General features: G+C 40.2%; 1 protein-coding gene across 3 annotated transcripts in view; it reads right to left on the bottom strand.

Annotated features, from left to right (window-relative positions):
• PRKAA1 (protein kinase, AMP-activated, alpha 1 catalytic subunit) overlaps nt 1-9,785 on the bottom strand; it is a 91,028-nt gene that overhangs the window by 80,759 nt on the left and 484 nt on the right. For 2 of the 3 annotated variants that reach the window (XM_010585798.1, XM_010585802.1), the window contains exon 2: nt 2,090-2,231. The exons of the other annotated variant lie outside the window; for it this stretch is intronic. In XM_010585798.1, the coding sequence (XP_010584100.1) occupies nt 2,090-2,231 (142 nt within the window). The remainder of the gene's footprint in view (nt 1-2,089; nt 2,232-9,785) is intronic. 3 annotated transcript variants of the gene reach the window in all.

The following is a 9,785-nucleotide window of genomic DNA, read 5'->3' as shown; positions in this document are numbered from 1 at the left end:
ACATGCTTCAGCTTACTGAGACAAGTTATTCTTCAACTACAGAGACAGCAGTGAGTTCAGACTCTCCAGGTGAATGTGTGTGTACACATAAACGTGTGTGTATCTATTTTAACAGCTTAGTATTATTGTGTAACATTTCAATAACCTCAATAACTTTCTGAGGCAGTTATCAACATGAGATCTTCAAAGTTAGTTTTCGCAAAAATGTAGCCCAAAATGCTTTACCTTTACTGATTTTCTCTCTAATACCATGGTTGAAAGTACCTCATGTACTTAAGTATCAGCAACATTCTGAAGCCACGGCTAAGACAATACTACAGAAATAGTATTTTAATCCTTTTAACCCAGAAGTTACATCCGAGCTTCTCTACAGTCAGCTCATTTTTCTGGTTACGGAAAAGAAGGTTGTGGAATAGTTACATACCTACAATATAAACAAGGCTATCAAACCACACAGCATAGATGACCAGAATGCAAAAAGAGGCAATTTTATGCAGGAAAACAAGATGCATTATATTGCTAGAGGTCAAAAACCACAAGAGGAGACGCTCCAAAAGTTTTCATTTAAAGCATGGTGTAGAAAGAAAACCTTACTGCAACAGGCTTGCAATTGTATATACTGCTAAAGCCATGTATGAAATTTTTCATAAAGTACAGCATTGTTCCAAATTAGACATTGTGTAATTTGTAATATTAAGCTGAAGCACTAATAGTTCTACTAGCACGAGCAGCATGATCCCAAGTTACCAGCAAGTCTACCTGCACAACAGTACCAGTTACACCTTGGACACTACACATAGACTAGTAATTCTTCTGCTTTAGAAATGCAGGCTGACCAACTGAAAAGTTCTGGATCCACCAATTTTTTCATCATCTCCTACACCTTGTCCTTTCTCTCCACATGCAGGAGAAAAAATTCTCCCCACAATTCCCTGAGACAGGAACTTGTCATCTGACACCTGTTAAGCTGACTTAACAGTTTAGCAACACCACAAGGACACATTCCTGTTCCACCCCCGTATCTCAGTCGGTACACTGACACTTCCTTTTTTCTTTTTTTTTGGCTACAGGTATGTGCTTTGGACTCGTTTATGAACTCTAACTGGCAGCACTAGCAATTTTGCAGCTCCATCAGCTCAATGGTCTTCTGAAAACTAACCCACTGAAGAAGTTAGCGAGTTATCTTACACAATCCAATTTAGCTTCAGTGCAAGAGCTATTGCCAAATTAAAGGGAGTGTATAGGGATGGCATCTGTCAGTGGCAGGAGGGTCTTAAGAAAATACTCTGTCAATAAAAAAAACTAATACCAACACCATGATTAAGACAGTGAAAGTCACCCACACTCTGGAGCTGCAGGTTAACTTTACAAGAAATTAAAGTTAAAAAAGTCAGTGGCATTTATAATGTATTTTCTCAGACCAGACAGGAGGGGTCTACTCTGGGACATATTTAATTGTGCTCTGAACTCCACTAATGAACTGTTGATCAACTTAACAGATGTAAACAGGCACACTGTAAATACCACATTCAGACAATCGGTAGCAGCTATATTGAAGAATTCTGAACTATCAGTCACATTTAACAAACTTTACATCCTTAATTCAGAAAAATTTTGCAGAGTGCCATCTACATTGGAAAACCATAGATCACTGACCAGCACATCACTAAAAACATTTCAAGTAAGAAAACACAAGAAACTTAACTATAGAAATGCCTTTTACAATCTTGTTATTAATAGCTCATTTTCTAAGCAGAAAAAAGATCAAATATAACCAGAAAAAGAAAACCAAAGTAGCAGCTAAAAACAGAGGTGGATGCCACTAGAAGTATCTATCACATCATTACCTTTTATATACTTGTCCAAAGAATTTGTAAGCAAAGATCTAATAGAAGCCCTCCAGCCTGCAGAGAAGATCAGCGTGTGAAAACACATTACAGAGGAGACTGAAAATGGCTCCATACTTGGAAGCTGCTACTTTCCTGACAAGATACTGCTAGTAATATTGCCTTTTAAACATGTTTCAGATCGGTGAGAAGAAAAAGAGATTACTGCTTAAATATGTTTGATTATAGCAAGCAAAACTTACAGCTTAATTATATGAGGATGCCTGAAGAGTTTGAGGTTCTGAATTTCCCTGCGGATTTTTCCTACAACATCAAGGCTGCGAATCTTCTGTCGATTCAGGATCTTCACTGCAACTTTATGCCCAGTTAACTCATGTTTGCCAACTGTAAGAAACAAGGAAGTATTTAGTCAGCATTTTCAATCGCTCTGTAAAGACATGAACTTGCCCATTTCGGCTGTAGCCAAGAAATACAAGTTAGGATGTCAGCATTCCACATATCCCCATTATCTTTCAGAAGGTTGAAAACCAGAAGGCAGGCACGTCATGTCTTCTGCCCTACTCCAATTTCTCCCACAACTCTATCATTAGAAGATGAACAGGATACATAAGAAAAACCTTAAACCTAACCCTCAGAAGTCTTGCAGCATGACTACATTTTTTCACTATTGCAAACAAAGAAAGCATATCCCAAAATACTGCCATCCTTGATAATTAGAGAGACCATTTTCTCACCCCATGTAACTCACTCCAAGCTTTTGGCTCACTCGGTAACCCACTCAGACATGTTTTCCTGCAGTTCCTCTATTTCATCTGCATGGATCACTCCAACTGCAGAAATCACTGCTATCCTTCCTTCAAGAAGCCTGTTTCAGCAATTTACTCTCAGTTACCACTAAGAATATCTGATCAGTTTACTTGAAAAAAAATTATTTATCTGTTCTTGGAGCAGTCTGACCCTACTGCACAACAGTCTGTGCAGTAAACACCAAAGCTTTGTTTTCTAAAATAAGTGGCAAAAGCTACAGGAAATGCACAAAATAAACTCCAGTAGTACCTACAAGAAGCAATGCAAACATGCAAACTCATACATTCCTCAGTTTCTTTCCTACTTCTAGGGGTGTTTCATTTTTCTTTCAACAGAGGAACTCAAAAGGGTAAAATATTTCCTAGACAGTTACCACTCTTAGAAGTCCTTAATTTTGCAGGTGCTATTGGAAGTAGCCACAAGAAAGTTGCTAAGAATGTTTTCCTGAAACCCAACACTGGATCACAGATAAACCACAGAAGGTAAGTATCTCTTCCACTACAAGACTTGGCAATCTGCATTGGTTTCTGCATGCAGTGATTGTAACTACAACACTTTCATTTGCCACCCTGATACCTACCTTTTGAAGATAAACCAGATTCCAGGGACACCTACATGGTTCATCCCCATCCACCTGAATGGACATTGCTAACAGACCTGTGCTGAACAGATTACACACTCATCTGGGTGCCTCTCCTCACTTGAGAGCTTATCTAAGCCCCAGGCTTCACGCTTTATTTAAACATATCCATGGGAAGCTGTGATAAACGGTAGTGATCCACAAAGATATGTCTGCGTTCAAGAGATAATTTGGACAGAATTAGCAAACACCTATCGATCTGTAAATCTCATTCCCAACACAAGACTTCCCTGCTGCCTTCTGCCTCTATATTGAGCTAAAAACTAATACAAGTGAGAAGAAATTCTTAGCAGAGACACAGAGATACTGATAAGCATTTGAGCGATTATTATTACAACAAAAAGACAGCCACCGTGTAAAATAAAGCCATTTGTCTAAATTCCTGTATGGAAGTAACTAAGTAGTGGATTACCCGAGACCCTGAACCACCACAATGTGGCAGAGAGATGCCTTTTGTACCTGAGAATACAGAAAAGCTCCAACTTCAAGATGAAAAAACCCACATCGCCTCAGAGAAGCCATGAGCTAAAAGCAGCTACAATAACCAAGACACTGGACAGGCACATTTGCATGGCTGAGGAATGCAGGACAAAGCCCACATCCATCACAAATTCTAGACAGACCACAAAGCATTGGTAGATGAGTGCATAGAACTGAAAAATCATGTCACCTATGAGAATTACTTGCTTTCAAACAGATCTACAATTAAAGCAATCACATCCCCTTTGTTTTCTTCAGTTCAAATGTGATTGGAACCCAACAAATTATATCACCTATGTTCAAACCCTAAGGAGTAACAAATCATTAACATAAAACATTAGAAACGTAACTATTCCACTTGAATTACGAAGTCTTTGCCTATCGATAATGTGAACTGAAGTAAGCCAGAAGTATCTGAAAAAGATCTTTGATCAGTAAGTTAAAATTTAACATTAATTTTGACTAGTAAGAAACAGCTTCTTAGAAACTAACCAAAAATCAGTTGACACATGAATCTGCATCTTCCTTTGCTTTACAAACGTGTTTAATTTAGTGTCATATATTTGAGCAATTCTACAGCTTAGTGTATAAATACTCAGTTCTGACATACATTGTGTTATAAAGCCTCACCAGCCAATTTGTTTCATTTCTGGTTTGCCAGTCTAACTTAGATGAAAACAGGAATTTCATTAGAACTCAGAAAAAAATCAGAAAGTAATTTATTAGCTCCAACAATCTGTGTGCAAGGCACATAAGAAAATAGTTTTTCAAAACACATTTTTCATTCAAAGTAATTAAACAGTAACATTTGCAGTTGACTGAAACCACTTCTAGCTGCCACAGCTTTCAAGATTGTGTGCCTCAAGCCTTGATTTTATTCACTGAATGGGAGAAAACAAGATTTTCTGCTTCTTCAACTCTGTTTGCCAACTGTCAATAAATTATTGTCATGAAAACACTGGTTTTGCACAGGTGCAAAAAGATCCCAAAAAGCCTGTTCACTTGCTTAAGACATTTCACATTGAAGCACTATTTTCTTCAGTAATTTTTGCCTCCCTTTTTTAATTCAATTTAAAATTAGAACGAATCTAGCTTTTTAAGATACGAGTTTCCAATAACTATCTACTTCGTGAAATAAAACTGGTTTATTCGATATAGTTCAAGGTATCTGTTATCAGTAAAACAGCAGACTAACTGATGTACATAAGAAGACCACAAAGGCCTTGTGAAATAAGATACCCTTTGTATACACAATGCATGCCTTGCTAACGACTGGGCCCCTGAAGAACTAAAAGACTGATAAGAAGGGAACATCCTACCCCAGGAGGCGCCGAAAAGTTGAGTAATTGCTAGCAGGCACGAAGTCAGCAAAAATCTTCGATAGCTGGAGGAAAGGTAAAGGCAGCAGGGGGAGATCACGACCACCGACTCAATTCAAGACCAAAAAGACTTACCCTCCCCCTCACCCCCCCCCACATCTCTCCTTGAGCATGCGCTGTAGAATAAGAAGAACACTGTACCTTCAATTTGAAGCGGGGAAACTTTAGTCCTATAGAAACTGTGGTAGATAAGCGACTACCAGTAATAGTTTTGGGGAAGAGCTTTGGAAACTAAACATGTAAAACTAAACTGTATGAATCGCTGACCCGTTTAGGTATGAGGTGTGCTATCTTTGTGGATTACCACCCAGCCCCCATCTTTGCGCAAACATGACTTGGAATGAAATACCTCTGCTCTGTGTGTATATTGGCATTTCGCACACCAGGTAAACAACCCCACTTGTGGGACAACATAACTGGTAACACACTGCAGACTACTTTTGAATTTGGCATAAAGACAGAACTTAAAGCAAGACCTCAGATGATAACATCATGTAGAAAAGTAAGCAGCCAGTGTCACCATTCCAAAACCTACTTTGTATTACCTCTTGACAGAAGTTTTACCTACAAAAAGGGAAGGCTCACAAATTATAACTTATCAAAACATATTAATGTTACTCACCCTAATCCTGAACCAGCTATCAGTCCTTCAAAAGAATAACTGCAAAAAGAAGCTCACTTTACAGACTTAGTATTTCCCTGTATTTCTTTATTCTCTGATAATACCAATTGCCTTCAAGCTTCACTATGGCTATGCATAGCACCAAGATTTCCAAGACAGTGGCAAGAGTCTCAAAGCAGCAGTGCCTTAACTGTTGAAGTGCAAGAGCAACAGTCTCTAAACTTAGTTCAGCAGGTCTTCAATTAGAAAATGAAAGTGTTTATCAGGCCATCCAGAGTAAATACAACATTCTTATGAAATCATAGAATCATTTAGGTTGGAAAAGACCTTTAAGATCATCAAATCCAACCGTCAACCCAACACCACCATGGCCACTAAACCATGTCCTGAAGCGACTCATCTACACATTTTTTGGACACCTCCAGGGATGGTGACACCACCACTTCCCTGGGCAGCCTGGTCCAATGCCTGACAACCCTTTCAGTAAAGAAATTTTTTTCTAGTATCCAACCTAAACCTCCCCTGGTGCAGCTTGAGGCCATTTCCTCTCATCCTATCATTAGTAACTTGACAGAAGAGACCAGCACCCACCTCAGTACAACCCCCCTTCAGGCAGTTGTAGAGAGCAATAAGGTCTCCCCTCAGCCTCCTCTTCTCCAGACTAAACAGCCCCAGCTCCCTCAGCCGCTCCTCATAAGACTTGTGCTCCAGGCCCCTCACCAGCTTGGTTGCCCTTCTCTGGACACGCTCCAGCACCTCCATGTCTTTCCTGCAGTGAGGGGCCCAAAACTGAACACAGGACTCGAGGGGCGGCCTCACCAGTGCCCAGTACAGGGGAACAATCACCTCCCTGCTCCTGCTGGCCACACTATTTCTGATACAGGCCAGGATGCCATTGGCCTTCTTGGCCACCTGGGCACACTCCTGGCTAGTGTTCAGCCAGCTGTCGACCAGCACCCCCAGGTCTTTCTCTGCCGGGCAGCTTTCCAGCCACTCTTCCCCAAGGCCTGTAGCGCTGCATGGGGTTGTTGTGACCGAAATACATGTATGGGTCATTAAATTTGTATAAAAAAGAGCTGAGCAAACATATGTTGCATTTAATGAAACAGTTCTGCAATAGGCCAAAAAGCCAACCCGAGGAAAGCAGTCTTAAAGTATGAGCTTAACAAATATTTTCACTAACATAAAAACACCCACGAATTAATGCTGTACAATGGCATATTGCTGCACAACACTTGATAGCAAACTGATCTTCACTGTCCATTTCCATGTCTCTTATCACTGCCTTGACCAAGACGAGCTATTTACACCAGTTCTGCAGTCTATGCAGACCAGGGTTTTAACCTAGTTCTATACACTGGAATAAATACTGTGTATTTACAACCTTAAGTGGTATCCCTCATTTTCTCAGTAGAAATCACTGGAGGCCTGACTACTCTTCCTTTTATGAAAGCTAACTTTATTTCCAAAAGTACTGGGAAAGCAGTTGGTTTCAGCAGCGTTTTTTGGTTTGTTCCGGATTTTTTTTTAAATAAAAAATTAATTAAAATAGGGATAGATGTTTTACACTGAATCCTGGTAAAATTCAAATAAGAATGTGTCTTACATAATTCATTTAGGTTCAGTACTCTCTTCTACCCCACAGCTTTTCACTTCTGTGGCATTTTAGCTTTGCCTAGATACTGGCTAGAAACAGCCATCTCCTCCATGCCTGTCCATCTGAGGCACAGTCCAGTGAATTGAGTCAGTCAGTAGTTAATTCAGGCTACTACAGCCAGATGAACAGTTAAACTGGAAAAACATCACATCAGTAACAGTTACCTGTGAGAGTAAAAGGGTAAGCAGCAGGGTGAATTCATCTGACAGCTACCTTGACAGCAGGAGACCTTTAACAATTACTAAGTAAAGCACTAGTTTTCCAGTTCAATCTTTTCAGGCTGCCACTGCTGTTAAAATTAAAGATGCACTTTCAAGAAGTCGTATGCCTGACTCCCTACATCACGTGAGCTCAAGGAAAACCCTAACTGAATTTAAAAAATGAACACTTTTTTCACAGTTTTTCCACTTTATTGTCAATTGATGAAACTATATCAGAGTCACCAGAGAAGGAAGATGATGAGGATTACAGGAAAACAATCACAGATCTGGTACTAAATGAAGAAAATGTATGCTCAGGAGGAAAACCAGTGCATCATACATGAATATGTCCTTTGTTAAGTACCGCTAAAGCAAGACAAAACTAACACAGTATATCTTCTGGGGACAAGAGAAAAAAAACAAAACTTAAAATAATTTGTATATGGAAACAGAGCATTAGTCCATGAACACTAACACTTGCTTCCAGATCATAAATAAGGTGTTCAGCATGGAGAATGATGCTGCAATTCACAAGGCTACTTCTTCCCCATTCTTAACAAAAAAACTATTTTCATACATGCATGTGTACTCTTCACACAATCAATAGTTACAAAGCAGCCTAAAGGAACACCTAACACAAATCAAATAAGGCAGACAGGGGGGTATTATGGAAAGAGAGCAATAATAAAACTGGCAACTATTTTTTTTTCAATTAAGTCTTTCAAGCTAACTGTATTCCATGAAATATTAATGAATGACGTTCCATAACATATTAAAATTCTAACAGTAGCTCCACAAATTGACTATCTTTCAAGGTTTCAACTTCAGACATGTTTTTGCCAATACAGGTAAGAACAACAGCAGTACACCAACAGCACTGTTTGAAATCTAAGAGAATATTAGAACATTTATGGGTATGTCAACCTCAGTTTTGTGCAGTGCACTGGGGTAAAAAAATACCCAAACAAACCACATCTTCGACTTCTCCCCTCAACCAGGTAGTCCCTCGGTGAGGAAAGAGAATCTGATGACTGTCTTCAGCCTCTTCTCATTTCTTCTCTGTTTAAAGAGGTGCTAAGTTCCCAAGGAAAGGAAGGGTACTCCAGCTGCCAGTTGGGGGTCACTGCTCCAAGAGGCTGGAGGTGGGGGTGTCACTTTATAAGCCTGCCTTGAAAAGAGAAGACTCAAAGGGCTCTACTCTCAATTTTATGCTGCTTTCCTAGATAGTTTTTGAGGCAAATATACTCCTATTTTCTATACATTCTTCAGAACTCGCCAATAGTTGAAAGAGCTTGTGCAGAGAACATACAATAGGAACATCTACACTGAAAAAAGGTATCATGTTAAAAGTCAGTTAGCACATTAGATACAACAGGATAAGGAATGAGCAATCAAGAAGCTAAATCAAGTGGTTTTTACTGTTTATAACAATGAGCAATCCATTAGGTTAACCATAAAAAAACCTTATGAAGAATACAACCTGAGTCTGATCTAAATCGTTTGTGAAAGGACGTTCTCAATGTGCATAACCCCAATATTTGAACAATTCTTGCAAACAACACAGCAGGAACAGTGCGAGCTAGTGCACAGTTTTTCCACCTGTGGCGGATGGCATCAAGGGAAAGTTTTATTTCTATTTTATTTCTACTAGGCTTCAAATTTGCAGCATGGCATCTGCAGCCCTAATGGGAAAAGTTTTTAAAGTCTGAGCTGAAAAAAACTTTGATAACTGCCAGTCAACTAGATTTAGCATAAAGTCTTTCCGTATCTGTGCGTCAGCCGTGTCACCAGTTAATCCAGTAATCCCAGGCTCGTTTTTTTATGCCTTTTTCTTCCTCTCGAGGGGGGGGAATCTTCCCCTCCTTATAAGGACAAGTGCTAGTATTCGTGCAGCAGCAAGCAGCGTACAGACAGCTCAGGAACTAAGTCTCGCCTACTTCCGTTACGCATCCGGTGCTCTTTTAAATAAACGCAGCCTCATTAGCTCCCAGTAATTACTTCCGTAAACACAGACCTGTTTCTCGCCCGGCCACGACTTCCCGCTGCGGGACCGAAGTCCCGGCCCGGGCAGGCCGGCGCACACACACCTCCTCTTGCCCGCAGGCGCCCGCAGCCCAACAGCCGCCGCCCCCGCAGCACCGCGCTCGGCCGGC

This window comes from Haliaeetus leucocephalus, unplaced genomic scaffold (assembly GCF_000737465.1).
Source record: "Haliaeetus leucocephalus isolate CR32 unplaced genomic scaffold, Haliaeetus_leucocephalus-4.0 Scaffold120, whole genome shotgun sequence".
Classification (NCBI taxonomy): Eukaryota; Metazoa; Chordata; class Aves; order Accipitriformes; family Accipitridae; genus Haliaeetus; species Haliaeetus leucocephalus.
Note: the sequence above shows the minus strand (reverse complement) of the source record. Positions and strands in the feature narration are given on the sequence as shown.